This window comes from Geotrypetes seraphini, chromosome 13 (assembly GCF_902459505.1).
Source record: "Geotrypetes seraphini chromosome 13, aGeoSer1.1, whole genome shotgun sequence".
Lineage (NCBI taxonomy): Eukaryota > Metazoa > Chordata > Amphibia > Gymnophiona > Dermophiidae > Geotrypetes > Geotrypetes seraphini.
This window is the reverse complement of record NC_047096.1, coordinates 37,739,193-37,758,295: the sequence shown is the minus strand read 5'-3', so window position 1 is coordinate 37,758,295 and position 19,103 is coordinate 37,739,193. Positions and strand designations below refer to the sequence as shown.

General features: G+C 43.0%; 1 protein-coding gene across 1 annotated transcript in view; it reads right to left on the bottom strand.

Annotated features, from left to right (window-relative positions):
• The window catches only part of ATP12A (ATPase H+/K+ transporting non-gastric alpha2 subunit), a 97,023-nt gene extending 86,677 nt beyond the window's left edge, over positions 1 to 10,346 (bottom strand). Inside the window, exon 1 of the mRNA XM_033917342.1 lies at positions 10,242 to 10,346. Coding sequence (XP_033773233.1) covers positions 10,242 to 10,310 — 69 coding nt within the window. The 5' untranslated portion in view covers positions 10,311 to 10,346. The remainder of the gene's footprint in view (positions 1 to 10,241) is intronic.
• Between the last annotated feature and the right edge of the window lie 8,757 nt (positions 10,347 to 19,103).

Sequence of the window (19,103 nt, the reverse complement as noted above, 5' to 3'; positions counted from 1 at the left end):
TTGGTACATTATAGGACATGAAGTGGCAATTTCAGATGGTGATATCAGAAACTGCAAATAGAGCACTGAATTGGAATAGAAGTTCAACAAGAGGTCTGACCAAAAAGTCCCCCTCTTGGAGCTGGGTAACTTGGCAGCTCTGCCGAAGTGGGCTGAGATTCAGGGAAGCTGGACAAGTCATTTTCACTCTCCATTGCTTCTGGTACAAACCAGAGATTCCAAGAGTGGACTGCTTAAAAGAGTGAGATTTAAGAGCAATATATGAAATATAAATTTACAAACTTTTTACAAGTTCCAAAAGATTCAGAAATGGAAAAGCAAAATAAAATATTTAGGGGTTTTTAAATTAATGCTTCTGAAAGGATATAGGCAGAGTGGAGGCAGTATTTGGTCAGTGTTCAAGGAATATGCCCAAGTCATTTAACATTATTTATTTGGATTTATTAACTACCTTTATGAAGAGATTCAACCAAGGCGGTAGGTAGGTTAAATTCCTTAAGTTGAAAACTTCCCTCCACTTAGCATGTGCACAGGTACCATTGAACCTCACCATTCCAGCTCAGATTTTCAAAAGGAAGCCTTATTTATTCTCCAGAGACACAGAAACATAAAGAAGTCCATGTACTCTCTAGTTCATTTTTTTTCTAATGCTGTCCTGTGGATTCTCCTTAAGGCAATGCCCCCACCCCCAAACAGGTCTGTCTACCATCATGTAAATTCCTACATTTGCTGCTAGTTCTTTTCCTCAGCTGCCAGCGGACCCTTCATATTTTCGCTCTATTCTTCAGTCCTAATCCTTTTCAACAACCCCCACCCCCAGACCACTCAGTAGTCCCACTGATTCTCTCCAAAGACCCTATGCAGAGATCTGATTCCCCCACAGCCCTTGCAGCTCAGCTTTCTCCTATGAGTAAAGGAACCTTCCCATTGTCTGGGGCCTACCACAGAGCCTCTGCATTGGAAGGGGGGGGGGGGAGCATGGAGAGCTGTAGTGGGCTAAACTTTGAAAAAAATCCACACATATAGCTATCCTCACGGTTATTAGCGGTATATAAGAATAAAATAAAATTAATCCTTCTGGTTTTGAGACAGATAATTTACAACTTTTAGAATCCTGAAAAAATTCAGACAGTTGTCAATCCTAGCCTCCTAAATCCTGAGCACATCTGACAAGGTTCTCCTAAACCTTTGGGCCCGAAGCACGTGCTTAGTTGTCTATGTTATCTGTAGCGGGTGTAAAGCTGTGGAATACCCTGCCAGGAATTCTGCGTTTGTGTGCTACTAGAATGAATTTTTAAAAAAATGTTAAAAACTCAACTGTTTGTGAAGGCTTTTTTTCGAGTTGAAATTTTATAGTCAAACTGGATTTGAAGAGTTCTGATGGTTATTGACCATTTTTAAAGAGTGTTGTTTTTTAACAACTGAATTATGTATGTTTGTTTAACATTTTATGCTTGTTACTATGAAAACCGTATAAGTAATATACAGTATATACATTTTTAAATAAAATAAATATGCCTTAATCCGGCTCTGTAGGCATCATTACCTCCTTTTTCCTACTGACCAATCCTTTCCCTATGCATCCAAACATCCCTCTGGATTTTGATGTTGCCTTTTCAATCTTTTTGGCCACCTTAAGATCATCAAATACGATCAAGTACAAGTCACACTCCTCTTTAGTTCTTCACTCTCTTCAGTTCCTTGGGTTTTCTCAAGCCCAAATAAACAACCCTACATTTCATAGGCTTAAATCATAGCTGCCAAATTCCAAATCATTCTTCAAGTTTCACTAGATCCTTCTTCATGTTATCCACACCATCAGGGGTGTCTACCCTATTGCAGATTTTGGTATCATACACAAAGGGCTCTTTTTACGAAGCCGCGCAGCTTTATTGCAAGCTAACCCCCGCGCTAGCTGAAAAACTGCCACCTGCTCAAGAGGAGGCGGTAGCGGCTAGCACGGACGGCAAATTAGTGCGCGCTGTTACGCACATTAAACCGCTAACGCGGCTTTATAAAAGGAGCCCAAAGAGGTAAACCTTGCCAGACAGTTTCTCAGCAATATCACTTACCAAAATGGTAAAAAAAACAGGCCCAAGAATCAAATCTTGTGGCACACCACTGGTAACTTCCCTTTCCTCAGAGGGAGCTCCATTTACCATAACCCTCTGTCATTATTAACAGTGTTCCCGCTAAGCTGCGCTGGCCTGCGCTCGCGCACAAAATATTACATCGCAGCGCACAAGTTTCTCTTCACAGCGCACACACGCGTCGCAAAGGTAAGGGGAGGTAAGGTAAGGGGACGCATTGGGGGGATTGCACTTCCCCACAATTGCCATGCTTCGGTTCCTCTTCTTCCTTCCTTCCTCCCCCCCCCCCCCCCGCGGGACCCTGCGGCACCATCAACTCTTACTCCCTCTAATGTCGGCCCTGCAGCTCCAGACTTCCTCGCACCTTCTCCCCTCCCCCTTTGGATCGCTATTATTTTAAATGTTATAGCCGCGGAGCTGTATCCATCAGTGGAGATGTCTAACCTCGGCCTGCCCCGGAACTCTTACTGCAACAGTGACTTCCTGTTCCTGCCTAGACGGGCGGCTGCTGCAGTAAGAGTTCCGGGGCAGGCCGAGGTTAGACATCTCCACTGATGGATACAGCTCCGCGGCTATAACATTTAAAATAATAGCGATCCAAAGGGGGAGGGGAGAAGGTGCGAGGAAGTCTGGAGCTGCAGGGCCGACATTAGAGGGAGTAAGAGTTGATGGTGCCGCAGGGTCCCGCGGGGGGGGGGGGAGGAAGGAAGGAAGAAGAGGAACCGAAGCATGGCAATTGTGGGGAAGTGCAGAGCTGCAGGGAAGAGTGTTGCGGTACCCAGCTGGAGGGAGAAGGAAGATGAGGGAGGGAATTAAAGGAGATGCCAGGGCTTGGAGCGTAGGAGGAAGGTATGCCAGTCTAAGGGAAAAGGAAGGGGGAGATGTGAGAGCATGGAGGGGGAGCGAAAGATGGAAGAAAAGGAAAGGAGAGAGATGCCAGAGAATCAGGGAAGGGGAGATACCAGACTATGAGGAGAGGTGTGGGAGAGGGAAGGCGAGGAGAGAGATGCCAGACCAATGGGGTGAAAGGAGAGATGGACGGGGGAGGCACACAGTTTCTGGAAGGGGCATAGAAGGAGAGAAGATGCCATATAGGGGAAGAGAGACGGCAGACAGTGGATGGAAGGAAGAGAGTTACAAGAAGATGAGGAAAGGAGAAACCACAGAAGACAAAGGTAGAAAAAAATTTCTATTTATTTATTGCTTTAGGAGACATGTGTCACTGTTTCTGTGAAGCATTGTATGCAGAGTCCAGCTTCTTGCTGGTTCAATTTAACCTTTGTCTATGTATTTTTATTTTATCCCCCCTTTTACAAAACTGTGAAGCGTTTTTAGCACCAGCCTTGGTGGTAGCAGCTCTGATGCTCAGAATTTTATGAGCATCAGAGCTGTTACCTCCGTAGCTAAAATCCACACTACAGTTTTGTAAAAGAGGGAGGGGTTAGTTTGTGATTACATATTCCTTACTAGGCGAAGGTGTTTTCTGTGTTCTGTGTGTTCGAAAGACATGGTTTTCTGTTAGGATTGACGGTGTAGGATTGATCTGTGCTGGTCTGGCTTGTTTAGTTTTACAATGGGTGTATTGATGTACTGTTCACTGCAATATGTAAGATGCTGCCTTTTCCTAGGTACTCATGTGTGACGTGTGGCTTGTTACTAAAAATCACGTTTTTCGTACAGATGGGGGGGGGGGTGCCAAAAAATGATGGGCCCCGGGTGTTACATATGCTAGGTACACCACTGCATTATGTAAAGATACCAGAAAGCTGGCGAAGCAAAAACTTTAAGTAAATTGTTATTCTTCTAAGTTTTGAGTATTTAACCCTCCCACAATCTCATGGGCACTCGTTTCAAGTTTCAAGTTTATTGAGATTTTGATTTAAACGCAATATCAAATATTTTCAATGTGTATAACAAAAATAAATTTTGGGAAATAAATAAAACCATTTGAACAATAAACATACAAACATATCCATAGATGATTAAAATTACATAAGGAGTACAAGGATAAACTACATTTGTTTAAAAATGCGTCCTCTGCGCCTGCTCATAAATTTGTGGAGTATGTAATTTGTCGCTCATGCATATTTTTTTTTGCACACACCTCATCAATCCTTAGAGGGAACACTGTTCCTAACCCAATCTCTTTCTTTGAGGCCCATATCAAGGGCACTCAGTTTATGGAAGCCTGACATTTTTAGTACCATCTCAGGGAGCAAATTCCAAGTATGTATTTTGGAAAGGTACCTACCTAGGTAGAAGAAAAATGTCTGGTGGATTTGCAGGAGTCACAGCTTAGGGCTCCTTTGCTTTAACGCGTGGAATAGCGTGCGCTAAATTGCCGCCCATGCTACACCTTAACGCCAGCATTGAGCGTTAGTTCTAGTCGCATAGCATGGGTTTAGCGTGCGCTAAAACCGCTAACGCGGCTTAGAAAAAGGAGCCCTTAGTATAATAAATACTTAGCTATTGTCAAAAACCTTGAAGTATGAAATCATGGATTATGCTTATGCATTTTGGCTTATATTTGGGATATATGAAGCAGGGTTTTATTATTTATATTTATTTCTTCCTTTGGCAGCTATGATGAAATCAATATTATATACAATATCATATACAATATATATTATATTAAATATTATAGGTTTTGTGTGCTAATTTACCCCAATTTATTCATAAAGATTGATTGCTTTTGCCAATAATAGTGCTGATTATAAGTCTTTTTGGTTATAATTGTACAACCAGTTCTAAAGATATTTATTTATGTTCATTAAATCTAATTCCATGTTGTTCATGTACATCTTTATATGAAATCACTGATCATGTAATCAAATATTGTATATGTAACTGTACTATATAACTAATTTATATAATACACCAGGTGACCAAGTTTTGGTGTTTGTACATTATATAAAATCTCTTGCATTGTTTCAGTTTATAACAATGATTGTTCTAGCATTACAGTTCTTTGCACCAGTTCATCATTTCAATGTCTGAAATAGCAGTGTCAACTAATGGCCTCTTTTACAAAGCCGCGCTAGCGGCCCCGAAGCTCATAGAGAATTAAAGGGCTTCGGGGCTGTTTTTGCGCGGCAGCCGCTAGCACGGCTTTGTAAAAGAGGCCGTAAGAGTGAACAATTTGGATTATCTGTATATTATAGTGACCGTTTTATAGGGTATTTTTCTGTCAGAATAGATGAGGACTACCACTTCCCCCTCCCCATTCGCGGTTTCGGTAATCGCGATTTCACATATTCGCGATTTTTGGGGGAGGGGGAAAAAGGGAAAAAAGAAAAAAACAACCCATCGTTAAGTCTTCTCCCCGGCATCCCGGCCTTATCTGGTGGTCTAGCGGGCTTTCAGGGCAGGAACGATCTTCCTACGCTCCTGCCCTGTGCAGATCGCCATTAGGAAATAGCTGTAGGGTGTTCCCGTCGTAGTCTCGAGAGACTACGGGAACTCACAGAAGCCATTTCCTAATGGCGATCTGCACGGGGCAGGAGCGTAGGAGGATCGCTCCTGCTCGGAAAGCCCGCTAGACCACCAGGTAAGGCCGTGAAGGTGGGAGGGAGGCGGGGGTGGTGAGAGCCAGATATTCACGGTTTTTCGCCATTCACGGTCCGGCTCTGCCCCTATCCCCCGCGAATCCGGAGGGAGAAGTGTATGAGGCTTGTTTACCAGTAAAACGCTCACAGGCTGGAAGTGTGGAAGGCACAGGCATCCTGTGTAACAGGCGAGGAGATGAAGAAGTCCTTACAGTTCTAAAAGACCTAGGGCTCCTTTTGCGAAGCCGCGTTAGCGGTTTAACGCGAGTAATAGTGCGCGGTAAACTGCCGGCCGCGCTAGCCGCTACCGCCTCCTCTTGAGCAGGCGGTAGCTGTTCAGCTAGCGCGGGGGTTAGAGCATGATAGAAAGTCGTGCACGATAAAGCCACTGACGCAGCTTCGTAGAAGGAGCCCCTAAATTCATAGAAAAAGCCTATCCCCTGCCTCTTTGCACAACAAAAAAGAACTGTTCGTATAGAAAAATGATGAAAAGATTCCAAATGTACCATATCACCTATCATGCAGAAAGTTATTTAGACACAAGAAAACACTGCAAAAGCTTGAAAGGTAAGAAAAGGCCAAAACTGCAGATGCAAAAGATGAAGACAAGGACAGAAAGAACATGAAAAGTTCCTAGAGATCTAGCATCCACATTAATGCAAAGACATATGACAAAGGGCTCCTTTTACTAAGCTGCGATAGCGGTTTAAGCACGCGCTAAGCGCACGCTGAATTACCGCATGCGCCAGACCTTAACGCCAGCATTGAGCTGGCATTAGTTCTAGCCGTGTAGCGTGGGTTTAGCGCATGCTAGAATCCTGCGTGCGCTAAAAACGCTATTGCAGCTTAGTAAAAGGAGCCCAAAGTGTGTATATTTTGTGACAAGGTATCAAAATATAGAGAGGGGACAAATAGCAGAATTTGGAGACAGTATAGAGACCAAAGCAGAAAACAACAAGTGACTGATGTTGTTCCCAGCAGTCTACATTAAAAAATGTTAATCAAAGAGAACATCAAACCGGCATCTCAGTTACAGACTGCAAAGTTCCAATCCCTACCTCTTCAGCAACATGCTTTGCATCTAGGTAATGAGGTACATCTGCTTCAGTGGGAAGACTGACCTCCAAATCCAGAGATGCTGACTGAGGATCGCACGCAAGTGCCAAGTTCTCTAGAAGAGTTTCTGTCTTTTCTAATCTCTGGTGATAGCTCAACCTCTGCAAGAGCTAATAGGATAGTATGTTTAATTACATAAGAACATAAGAAATGCCGCTGCTGGGTCAGACCAGTGGTCCATCGTGCCCAGCAGTCCGCTCCCGCGCAGTCCTTAGGTCAAAGACCAGTGCCCTATTTGAGTCTAGCCTTATCTGCATATGTTCTGGTCCAGCAGGAACTTATTTAACCTTTTCTTGAATCCCTGAAGGGTGCTTTCACCTATAACAGATTTCTACCACTCTCTGGGTGAAGAAGACTTTCCTTATATTTGTATGGAATCTATCCCCTTTTAACTTTAGTGAGTGCCCTCTCGTTCTCTTCACCTTGGAGAGGGTGAACAATCTCTCTTTCTCTATTCCCTTCAATATCTTGAATGTTTCGATTATGTCCCCTTTCAGTCTCTTCTTTTCAAGGGAGAAGAGGCCCAGTTTCTCTAGCCTCTCATTGTACGGCAACTCCTCCAGTCCCTCTCGAGTAGTACTATGTTCTTTTTCATGTACAGCAACCAGTGTTGGATGCAGTATTCCAGGTGGAGGCATATCATGGCCCAGTACAGCGGCATGATAACCTTCTCAGATCTTAATCATTCCTAGCATTCTGTTTGCCCTTTTTGCCACCGCCGCCACACTTTGCGCGGACGGTTTCATTGTCTTGTCTACAAGTACTCCCAAGTCTCTTTCCTGGGAGCTCTCTCCGAATATAGCACCAGACATCCTTTATTCATGCATATGATTTTTGTTATTGACATGCATCAACTTGCACTTATCCATGTTGAACCTCATTTGCCCAAAATTGTGTGTATATAATCACTGGTGGTACAATGAACCAGGCAAACACGTTCTGTATGTTGTCCTGCAGTCTATGGAACTCAAGCCAGTATCTGGTTTTAAAGACAATGATTTTCAAGCAGACACTCTCGGGGTGACTGTCATTTAGTTAGCTTTAAGAATATGGTGTTCATGTTATCATGTATCGGGCACTTGATATACCGCCTTTTAATGCACAACAGGTCAAAGCGGTTAACAGTAAAATCAATTTTGAGATGTAGAAAAGAACGCCATAAAAATAATAGCAAAGATATCACAATCATACAAAAAAAGAGCAAAAGGGCAAAGAAACGCACAGGTAACAAAGCGAGAGCAGCTCAAGCAAATCAGGTCCTAAAAACTGCAACCATCACACAGCTATCAATTCATAGGCCAGAGTAAACCAGTAAGTCTTCAACTCTGACATAAAGGTCTTGAAGGACGATTCAGACCTAATGTATAGGAGCAAATTCATTCCAAAGCTGAGGAGTCAGAAAGAAAAAGGCTAAGCTCCAGGTACAGGCAAAATGCGCTTTATTAATCGCAGGTAAAACTAGGCGATGGCTATCATTGGAATGCAACAACTGGATAGAGGCATAAGAACATAAGAACATAAGAACATAAGAAATGCCTCTACTGGGTCAGACCTGAGGTCCATCGTGCCCAGCAGTCCGCTCACGCGGTGGCCCAACAGGTATAGGACCTGTGCAGTAATCCTCTATCTATACCCCTCTATTCCCTTTTCCAGGAGAAAGTTGTCCAATTCCCTCTTGAACCCCAGTACCGTACTCTGCCCTATCACGCCCTCTGGAAGCGCATTCCAGGTGTCCACCACACGCTGGGTAAAGAAGAACTTCCTAGCATTCATTCTGAATCTGTCCCCTTTCAACTTTTCTGAATGCCCTCTTGTTCTTTTATTTTTTGAAAGTGTGAAGAATCTGTCCCTCTCTACTCTCTCTATGCCCTTCATGATCTTGTAAGTCTCTATCATATCCCCTCTAAGTCTTCTCTTCTCCAGGGTAAAAAGTCCCAGTTTTTCCAATCTCTCAGCGTATGAAAGGTTTTCCATCCCTTTTATCAGACGTGTCGCTCTCCTCTGAACCCTTTCGAGTATCGCCATATCCTTCCTAAGGTACGGCGACCAATATTGGACGCAGTACTCCAGATGCGGACGCACCATCGCTCGATACAATGGCAAGATAACTTCTTTCGTTCTGGTTGTAATACCCTTTTTGATGATGCCTAGCATTCTATTTGCCTTCTTAGCAGCCGCTGCGCACTGTGCCGACGGCTTCATTGTCAAGTCCACTATCACCCCCAGGTCCCTTTCTTGAGTACTCTCATTTAAAAACATCCCTCCCATCGTATAGTTGTACCTCGGGTTTCTGTTTCCCACATGTAATACTTTACATTTCTCGACATTGAACTTCATCTGCCATCTCGTTGCCCATTCCTCTAGTTTGTTCAAGTCCCTTTGCAGTTTTTCACAGTCTTCTTTAGTCCGAGCTCTACTAAATAGTTTAGTGTCATCTGCAAATTTTATTATCTCACACTTCGTCCCTGTTTCTAGATCATTTATGAATACATTAAATAGCAGCGGCCCTAGTACTGAGCCCTGTGGGACCCCACTCGTGACCTTTTTCCAGTCCGAGTAGTGGCCCTTCACTCCCACCCTCTGTCTCCTACCCGCCAACCAGCTTCTGATCCATTTATGTACATCTCCTTCCACCCCATGGTTCTTCAGTTTCCGGAGTAGGCGTTCATGGGGCACCTTGTCAAAGGCTTTTTGGAAATCAAGATATATGATGTCTATGGGGTCTCCGTTGTCCATCCGTTTGTTAATTCCTTCGAAGAAGTGCAATAAGTTAGTTAGGCATGATCTTCCCTTGCAGAACCCGTGTTGGCTGGTCATCAGCAATTCGTTTTTTTCAAAATGTTCATCAATTTTTTCTTTTATCAGTGTTTCTGCCATTTTCCCCGGTACCGAGGTCAGACTCACCGGTCTGTAATTTCCTGGGTCACCTTTTGATCCCTTTTTAAAGATGGGCGTAACATTGGCTATCTTCCAGTCCTCCGGGATCACGCCTGTTTTCAGGGATAGATTGCAAATTTGCTGCAGTAGTTCTGCTATCTCCTCTTTTAATTCCTTCAGAACCCTTGGAATCACCAAAGCAGATAAATAAGAAGGCATAATACCCCTGTGGTAAGCCTTAAAGGTCAAGCAGAGTATTTTAAACCTAACACGAAAAGTTAATCTACCACTGATCCACAAGAAGACCAAAAAAGGATATATCAGTCTATATTGTATTATTTTTATATGTTTGCATTGTAAACCACTCTGGGATATTTATTAAAAGTGGAATACCAAATCCGACATTAAGCAAAGATAATTCTAATTCTTAGCAAAAGCAGTATCATGATAGGGTTAGAGCTGTCTGTACAAATTTGTCACTTGAGTTGCACAGGGACAGAAATTTCACCGATCCCCAATGGAATCAAACCCATAACCACCCATACCTTAAAGGTCCATTCCATCCCCAAAATCAATCTCCTCCATATCCACAGGAGTCAATGCTATTATTTACTTGCTTGTAGCCCTCTGTTTCCTTCCAACTCCAACAGTCTCCTGTGTTTTTGGGGGGGATGGTATTCATTATTCAACTAATGAATGTTCCAAGTCTTGTCCTGGCACTTCATCTGCCTCTCGCCTTACGTTAAAAGCCTCGTTCTGGTGCTCCAATTGCCTCTCTCAGTGCATTTCAAGCCTCATTCTGGAGTCACCAGAGATTTTGACTATATTCCCACAGGAATCCCACAGCAACTTCTTATATCCCTAAGGAAATCCTGTACCAACTTCTTCAATACCTGCAAGACCCCCCACAGGTTCACAACCCTCATTCCTGTGGCACTCTTTGTGATATTTTAACACAAAGAGTGTAGTAAAATAACCGTAGTAAAATAACCGTACTAACAGTAGTTTACATTGATAACTCCCCCCCCTTAATGCATCTTTAAAATATATGTATTGAAAATTAAACTTCATATCATACAGTGAGCCATGGCACCCTGTTATGTCTTTTGCCTCCACCCCTTTAGCTGTCTATAATTACACAGCAATACACACACCAGGCATTTATTATTTACTATGTCCTAATTACCTGGGTGGAATTACTAACACAGGAAAGGGAACGCAATATTAATACTCAAAGACATAATAATACCTTATGGATTCAGTGGTGTGTGTGAAATGAAAATCCAGTCCTTATAATAACAAACAAAACGATATGGCCATAGCAACGGCTTCATACTTGCCATTTGCCACCCAGCATTTGCTCAACCGAGAATTCCACTATTGCATATTTTTGGTCTTAGTGAACTATGATATCAGGCAGGAGAACGATAGCCCTAGTCAGTGAAGTCCTAGTGATCACCTGCACTTCCAGGAGAAGACTTTGAGTCCGCACATGGTGCAGCCTTTAGTTTTTTTGCACCCTCCCTTTGGAATTCTAAGCCATCAAACTTGAGTGTGGTGTCCTCCCATGTTAAATTCAAAGCAGGTGTTGTAACATAACCGGGCTTCATCTAGTTCCCCTTGCCTTTGTTCTGAAGAGCCCAGATCCATTCTTTCTGGCAAGCATCACATTTTCTTGTCAATTTCCTCCTTTTGGTTCCATTGTTCCTTCTGGTATTTTTTTTTTCTCCAGCAAGGTCTTCCATGCAGAGTCATGATGTAGCTTCTCTCCCTTTCTCCACTTGTTTCTACCATTTATATTTTGTCCTCATGGAACACTTATTTATTGGGATTTGTTAACTACCTGCCCCCATTTCTCTCTCTCCCACCACCTGACTTCCCTCTTCTTCCACCACCCTTCTACACAGCATCCTGCTCCCTTCCCTCTACCCCAGTTCCACCCAGTATCCTGCCCCCTCATCTCCCCACTGCTTTTGCTGCCATCCCAAAACCAGCAGCAACAACAGTAGTAAACTTAAAGGCAGATATCGTGGGATCTTCGTGCACCTTCCCAAGGCTGCCAGCTCTACTTCAGAAGAAGGAAATGACATCAGAGGAGGGTGGACTGGCAGTCACGGAAGGTGCCTAAAAGTACCACGATGACTGTGTTTAAGTTTACTACCACTGCTGCTCGGGGAAAGTAGTAATTAAGTGCCATTGAATAGCCATGATTAACCCAAGACAAGCGATATAAATGACCAGAAGCATCTTCTAGCTGTTTAAATTGCGTTGAATATCAGCCCCCTCATTTCTGCACAGAAATGCATTTGCAAACTACTTAGGTTACAGATCCCCTATTGATCTTCATATTTCCTGACAGCCAGGAAAGTTTCAGTGGTCTGCACTGGAACTTTCAGGGCTCTTCATTCTACAAGTAAATGCTGTGGCTGACTATCCTGCTGTCCACGGAGAACCTACGTTACAGGTAAGTAACTACACTGTACAGCTTTAGCACACTCTCCTGCCACGCTCAATTGCAAACACTGGGCGATTCTCTGGAATGGAAAAGCCAAGATAAAAGTGTAACTAGAAGAAATGAAATCAATATTTGCATAGCAATGACAGAAGTATAGTAGATAATGATACAATAAAAGTGCATACCCTAGGCATGCGTTTCACTGCTGGAGTATGTGGGTTGTCTGTGTGTTGGTGAGTGTGGATGGGGTCCTTAAGAGTGGTAGAGTGATTGAATGAGTCAGAGAGTGTAAGGGGAGGCTATGACTAGCACTGGGAATAGAGTAAGTAAATGCTTGAGATTTATGAGTGCCCACAGGGCAAAATCATTGGATGAGGTGTTACGGGTGGCAGGGGGGGGGGGGGGGGGAGAGCAGAGTGAATGGAATGAGTGCAGTGGCACTGATCATTGGCTGAGCTGTTTTGAGTGGCAGTGGGAGCAGAGTGATTTAGTGGATAGAATGAGTGGCAGCAGGGCAGGGTGATTAAATGGAGTGCTATGAGTGACAGGAGAATTGAATAAGTAGAGAGAAACTTATTAATGGAGGGAGCAGAATGATTGCAGGGGGTGTGGAAAGAACACAGCAGGGAAGTGCTAGAGAATATTGATAGGGTGGTGGTATGAGGTTATTGGAAGGATGGTTTCAGTGCTAGGGGCAGATTTGGAAAAGCACTTGTCCAGATATTAGCAGCCACTGTTCGGATAAGTGCAAAGCAGAGGTAGAGTGTGGGCATCGTGCCTCTCTCTATGGATAGTCAATGAATATTCAACTTCTATCTGGATAGCTATGTGGATAAAGTTGCTGTTCTAACGTAAATGTATAGAAGTCCAGACAGTAGCTGATTATCACTACTGTCCTATCCATATATCCTATCCTGTGAACCGTACTGCATTCACTGCGGGAACCGCCAGAACCTGCCTGCTAACGTAAATAGTTCCCAAAACAATGTTGCCCATGAGAAACTCTCAACCAGGATACTGTATTCACAAAAATTTGCTAATAATGAAAGAAATCGCAGAGCCTCTCCTGCATTATATTTACCCCCCAACACCCCATCAAACTGTTAACCCTTCTAAATATGTAAACTTGGAACTGCTAATCCTTATAGGTATGTAAATTGTAACCCGTCTGGGCTTCTCTGGGAGGACGGGCTAAATATTCAGATAAATAAATAATAGGAGTGTGTGGTGCAATGGTTAGAGCTACAGCCTTGGCACACTGAGGTTGTGGGTTCAAATCCTGCACTGCTCCTTGTGATCCTGGGCAAATCACTTCATCCCCATTGCCCCAGGTACATTAGATAGAGTGGGAGCCCACAGGGACAGTTAGGGGAAAATGCTTGAGTAGCTGAATAATTTGTAATCCACATAGAATTGTAGGATATGCAGAATATAAAATAAAAAAATATCTTTATAGCTAGCTCTGATCACTACTGAATACTTTTGCCAAGCATTGCCGCTTCTGCAGATTGCCGATGTATAGTCAGTGGTACTACACAGAGCTCGAAGTAATTTGCTAAACCCATGATATTTATTTCTCTGGAAGACGGTTGTTTTGCTTTGCTTTGCATTTGTGTATTGGGGATTTGGGGTGGGGGGGGAGGGGGGGTAGTGTTGGTACTGTTATGCTGCTCATATATTTGCTGTTTTTTATTGTAAAAAATTTAATAAAAATATTTACACATAAATGCCACAGCTAGCGTTTAAAGCCCTTACTCTGTCATGTGAATATTAACAAGTAAGTCTTTTAATACAAAATTCTGATTTGAGTATATCCTGTCTCTACTGAATTATCTACAAGACATCTTATAACCAAAGTCTTGATTGAGAAATGTTTTGAAACACATCCCCGTGGGGGCACTCAATATGCTAATTAAAGGGTATGGAAGATAATAATACTTTGAAATTTTACTTCTCCTTCAGACATCGAAAAGAAATTAGAAGGGGTTTCAATGTTTGGGAATATTTGGGATATGGTGTGGAGCCCATTGACTGCATTTATAACTGTCATGTACCTTTCCTTTTATTTGACTTCCTTACACATCCAGGGTGGGTGGGTGGGGGAGGGGAATGTATTATTGTTTGCTATACTTAATTATCTATGTTATTGAAATTAAATATGTACTTCTTCTATTAATTATGGGGAGGAGGGGGGGAGAAAATGATTGTTTTTTTAATTATTTGTGTATTTAAAGTGCGTTCTGTGTAGTGTTTATGTTTAAATTCCTCGGACCTTGACTTACCTCAGATTCTCGACTCCTCCAATCCTATCAGCCACCAAATGGCTTAATAAAATGGATCACCCTATCCAACTAATCACCCCTTCTTCGTTACCTCCCTTACTAAATGCCTCTGCTCTGCTTTATCGAACTCCGTAGTATATATCACCGCCATATGTAACACTACTGTATGAACTCCGCTATATATATGCAACTTACAGCAAATGTAACTTCTCTGCAATTGTAACCGACCTGAAAAATAACTTCACCGTAAATGTAGCGTCGCCGAAAATGTAAATGTAGCTATGCCCAAAAAAAAAAATGTGTAACTTCGCTGTAATGTACAGTCTCTTCATCTGTTAACCGCATAGAACTTCCATGATAATGAAGTATACAAAAATAAAGTTATTATTATTATTATTAAATTCATTGTATGGCACTGTTAGCATTTGAAAATTAATAAAGATTTATATTAGAAGGGGTTTCAATAATAAGGCTGACATTGAGCGATCATGGACAGCCATGTCTTACGCAGGTAACACTAGTCAAATACGCAGGCACATCACAGCGTACATGTAAAAATCTCTTTTTGGTGACAATAAAATTGAGCAGGATGAGACAGCATTAAAAAAAAAAAAAAACTACGAGGAAGCTGGAAAAGTCACTCACGCCAGGTAAAGGAATGTCAAATGTCTTGCTATCTTGTTAAAGAAGATAATTTTACTGCCTGCCATGCGATGTTCTCATTCTAACTTTTAATAAAATGCCTTATAAGATATTATATCTTGAAATAAAATCAGTTGGTTTGGAGAGGAGAAGGGAAAAACACTCAGGTTTTATTATGTGGCAGAAAGCAGCAGTTAATTGTCCAGGGTGTTATATAAAATGTTCTAGAAAGGTGGTAAATGTAAATATAGAGAGAACAAACAGGGTAGCACTAGGTTCATTGACTGTATTTTGGGCTGAACTAGTGCCATGTCAACTGGCCTCTTATTTACCCAACTCAGTGCCGTGATTAAACTGTTCTGCTTCTTTAGGAACTGGGTAAAACAAGAATCCCGTGGACCCCACGGACCTTGCAGATCTCTACTGCATGACCTTAAAAAGAAAGTGGCTGTGGCATGGGGTCTGCAGGGATCCTCGTTTTAACTCCCGCGGACCTCACGGATCCCTTTACCCCCCCACCCCCCCCCCCCCACGGATCATCACCTTACCCCCTCCAGAGGGATCTGTAAGGTTGGCAGGAATTAAAATGCGAATCCGTACAGTGAGCAAGATCCGGAGGGTGACGAAAATGATAGGAGGCTTGCGCCAGAAGACGTATGAGGAGAGACTGGAAGCCCTGAATATGTATACCCTAGACTAGAGGAAAGGAGAGACAGGGGAGATATGATTCAGACGTTCAAATACTTGAAGGGTATTAACGTAGAACAAAATCTTTTCCTGAGAAAGGAAAATGGTAAAACCAGAGGACATAATTTGAGGTTGAGGGGTGGTAGATTCAGGGGCAATGTTAGGAAATTCTACTTTACGGAGAGGGTAGTGGATGCCTGGAATGCGCTCCCGAGAGAGGTGGTGGAAAGTAAAACTGTGACTGAGTTCAAAGAAGCGTGGGATGAACACAGAGGATTTAGAATCAGAAAATAATATTAAATATTGAACTAGGCCAGTTACTGGGCAGACTTGCACGGTCTGTGTCTGTGTATGGCCGTTTGGTGGAGGATGAGCAGGAGAGGACTTCAATGGCTGGGAGGGTGTAGATGGGCTGGAGTAAGTCTTAACAGAGATTTTGGCAGTTGGAACCCAAGCACAGTACCGGGTAAAGCTTTGGATTCTTGCCCAGAAATAGCTAAGAAGAAAAAAAAAAAAATGTAAATTGAATCAGGTTGGGCAGACTGGATGGACCATTCGGGTCTTTATCTGCCGTCATCTACTATATTACTATGATGTCTGCAGGACCCCATGTCACGGCTGCTTTCTTTTTAAGGTCGTGCAGTAGAGATCCGCAAGGTCTGTGGGATCCTTGTTTTACCCTTTGTAATAATAATACCAACTTTATTTTTGTGTACCGCAATGCCACAAGTAGTTCAGAGCGGTTTACAGCGGAAGAGACTGTATACAGACAGTGATGTGACAAAAACGACTTTCAAATTGCAATAACATGTCAAAATTTATCCGGAAGCATTTCAAAGATACAACAAGACAGGAAAGGAGTCAGAGCTTCTGTATCCAAGAACAGACAAAATGAAGGTAGCTGATGTAGAGCAAAGGAAAAAAAAACATATTTTAGAAGTGTTGAGATGCAAAGAAAAGGTTAAATGTGAGTAGGGTTACCATATGGCTCCAGAAAAAGGAGGACAGATTGAGACATTCAAGTTTTACTTCCATTGCTTTCAATGGAGGTAAAACCCAGATGTCTCAATCCAACCTCCTTTTTCTGGAACCATATGGTAACCCTAAATGTGAGTCAAATAGCAGAATGAATCAACTGGGGGGAAACTGCATGCTAAAGAGAGTAGGAGCCAAAGTTGGTAAGGTTTATGATCTGTGATCTAATGAACCATAGTTTTATCTGCATTATTTGAGGTTTGGGATGTTCGCCAATTTCCTAGACGAACTTGTTTCTTTTTGAAAACTTGGGACCCATATATTCAAAAACTTTCACCTAGAGCAAGAAGTTTAATTCTTAATGAATTACACTGAAGCTATGATTGCCTTCATTGTATTCCAAAATCTGGCTGTTTTTGTCACTTTTCATCCTGGGAGGGAAGGGGGAATGGGAAGAAGGGAGGGGGGAAAGGAAAGGAGGGAGGGGAATAAGGGAAGGGGGTGATAATGGGGGACTATGGTTTGTCATATAAAATGTTTGGAGGAATGATAGTATTTTATGATAGTATTTTATAGATTATATGGATTAAAATATGTGAAATCATTTGTAAGGAATATCTTTATGTATTATAAGAATTTATTTTTACTTTATTCCTTCAATAAAAATGTTTGAACCTAGAAAACTAAACAATTTCCCATGGGGGAATGGTCTGGGCATGTTTTGGGTGAGACTAGGGAGGTCCCAAAATATGGATGTTCCAACTCCAGTCTAAAAAAGTGAACGTCCATATTTAGACCTGAATGGAAATAAAAGAAGTCACAGTAGGTAGTTTTCCATCCCTGAAGAACTTAAAACTAAATTTTAAAAAAGATGTCACCTTCAATCCAGGGAGGGAGAGGGGAATGGGAAGGAAGGAGGGAGGGGGAAGGGATGGAAGGGTGATAATGGGGGACTATGGTTTGTTATATAAAATGTTTGAAGGAATGATAGTATTTTATAGAATACTAGTATTTACTCTGGCACGTCCCTGATGACATCATCAGAGACGCGGCAGAGCAAATCAGGGCAATAGAAGGCCCCGAAGCAGCGTGTGTAGAGTGCTCCACACGCTGCTGGAGTTGGAACCGCGAAGAACGTAGCGACTGGAGTGGTTTTTTGGCGCTTCCCTTCCCGCCCCGCGAGGTGTCGCCACACTCCTCTCAATCCCTGCCAGCGTCGGAAGCCTTCTCCGACGCTGGTGCGGCTGATGAGAGGAGCCAAATATTGTGCAGAGTCCAGCGCTGGTGGCCAGTCCCGTCGGCAGTGTAGGTAGGTGCTGGGAAGAAGGCTGGGGACTCACGCATGCGCACTCCTGTGGCCACAGACCTACAGATCATGGAAGCACGCAGTTAGGAGTGTGCCTGTGCTGCTAGGGTTTTATTATATAGACTAGTTTTTTAGCCCGTTACATTAACAGGTGCTAGAATAGATGTGTAGACTTAGGCATTTCTTTCTTTCTTTCTTTCTTTCTCTTTCTTTCTTTCTGTCTGCCTATCTTTCTGTCTCTCTCCCTGGTCCCCTGTCTGCCTGTCTGTCTGTCTTTCTGTCTCTCTCCCTGCTCCCTGCCTGTCTGTCTTTCTTTCTGTTTCTCTCCTTGGCCCCCTGTCTGTCTGTCTGTCTTTCTTTCTTTCTGTCTCTCCCCCCTGTCCAGCAGCACCCCTTCCCTGCTCCCCCTGTTCAGCAGTAGCCCTTCTCCCTTACTTTTACCTCCCCCTGTCTAGCAGCACCCCTTCCCTGCTCCCTGTCCAGCATCCGCTAGGCTGGGCAGCCTCAGGCCTTTTGCTAGGCCGGTCCACCTTGCATTGTCGAAGTGGGCCTGCCTAGCAAATGCCCCACAGCTGCTTGATGAAATCGTGGCTGCTGCCGCTGCTGGCCCAGGGGTGAGAAGAAGAGGTGTCCTGGCAGCAGCAGCGTAATCAGAAGGCAGAAATTCAGCCGGCGTCGAAAATCGGGGCAGTAAATCAGCTGAGGCAGGCACTGCGCATGCATGGCACGGAATCACGGAGCTTGGAGATTGAAGTGCGCTTGCGCACTAAGGGTTTTATTATAGCGGATATGGATTAGAATTTTAAAATATGTGAAATCATTTGAAAGGAATATGTATTATATAAATGTATTTTTACTTTATTCCCCCAAAAGGGGTGTTAGTTGGTAAAGCTGCTGCTTGTGGGGTATATGGACAAGGGAGATGCATTTTATTTCAAAAGGCATGTATGATTGGTAATAAATTCATTTTGCAATATTGATTACAGAAAGATCCTCCTAGTTTTTGGCATTGAAGGAACCAACTCCATAGTTTAATTTTATTTGAGGTTTGGGAGGTTCGTATATTTCCTAGACAAATTCATCTCTTTTTGAGAATTTGGGACCCCTATATTCAAAATCTTTCCTCTA